A 1,027-nucleotide genomic window follows, 5' to 3' on the forward strand; every position below is an offset into this window, starting at 1 on the left:
AAAGTTTGCTTCAAGTGCCTGTCACCAGATCACGAGAAGAAAGAATGCCCATTAATTCAGTGCAGAAAATGTAGGGAGTTTGGACATATGGCATTTAAATGTACGGAGGAAAAATGTGACAAATGTTTCAAGTTTAAATGTGAATGTGAGGAAAACTTTTACGATACAAACGAAGGTGAGACCAGTGAACTTAACAATATTAACTGTGACAAGAAACGTGAGCTAAGTTTATCTCCCGCCGAAACTCAACAAGAGAAAAAACACAAAAAACAAATTAACAAAGATCACGACTCATCAGTGCGAAACGATGCAACATTCTCTAAAGACTACTCAAACATCTCACCACCAACTGAATACCGCACGCCGAAACGAAACATTGAAAACCACGAAAGCGAATGTCACGATTCACCCCAAAGCGAACCCGAACAGTCAATGGAAAGTGACGAATCCGATGAAAACGGAACATTAATAAAATATAAGAGAATACCGGTAGACAAAAAGGTAACCCCTAAAAAACTAAAAAGTGTGAGAACAAGAAGTGACACCCCACAAAGTTCGACGCCGATTCCAAAGATTAAACTTGGTAGGAAATAACAATGCTTGTGTGCACACCCTTAACCATTTTAAACCTTTATCTAGTGGTTTTACTATATTTTAATACTTTTAATTCTACAATGCCCAAGATAACAACTTGGAACGTCAACGGACTACGAGACGATAAAAAGCTAGAAAAACTTTTCGCGAAAATATGTGAAACCAATAGCGACATCATTGCGCTACAGGAGACTTTCTGGGATGACACTATTTTACAAAAAGTGGAAAGAATGTGGGATGGACCGATTTATATGAGTAATTCTAATAATAATCGAAGGGGTGTTGCAATATTATGTAAAAACAATATGAAAAACTGTGTATTATCTCAATCAAAGGACAAAGAAGGGCGAATTATCAGAGTCGATTTTATTGTTGATGATTTTAAATTTAATGTTTTTAATGTATACGCTCCAAACAAAGACGAAGAAAGGGC

The 1,027-nt window shown here is 36.5% G+C and overlaps 1 protein-coding gene across 1 annotated transcript; it reads left to right on the forward strand.

The window, feature by feature from the left end:
* Positions 1-87: 87 nt before the first annotated feature.
* LOTGIDRAFT_177075 (hypothetical protein) lies at positions 88-501 on the forward strand (the record flags this gene model as incomplete). Its single annotated transcript, XM_009051873.1, has 1 exon — positions 88-501. A coding segment is annotated over one exon (414 nt), but the record flags the coding sequence as incomplete, so codon positions are not given.
* Positions 502-1,027: the final 526 nt, after the last annotated feature.

The sequence above is a fragment of the Lottia gigantea genome (assembly GCF_000327385.1).
Source record: "Lottia gigantea unplaced genomic scaffold LOTGIsca_17291, whole genome shotgun sequence".
In the NCBI taxonomy this organism is placed as follows: Eukaryota; Metazoa; Mollusca; class Gastropoda; family Lottiidae; genus Lottia; species Lottia gigantea.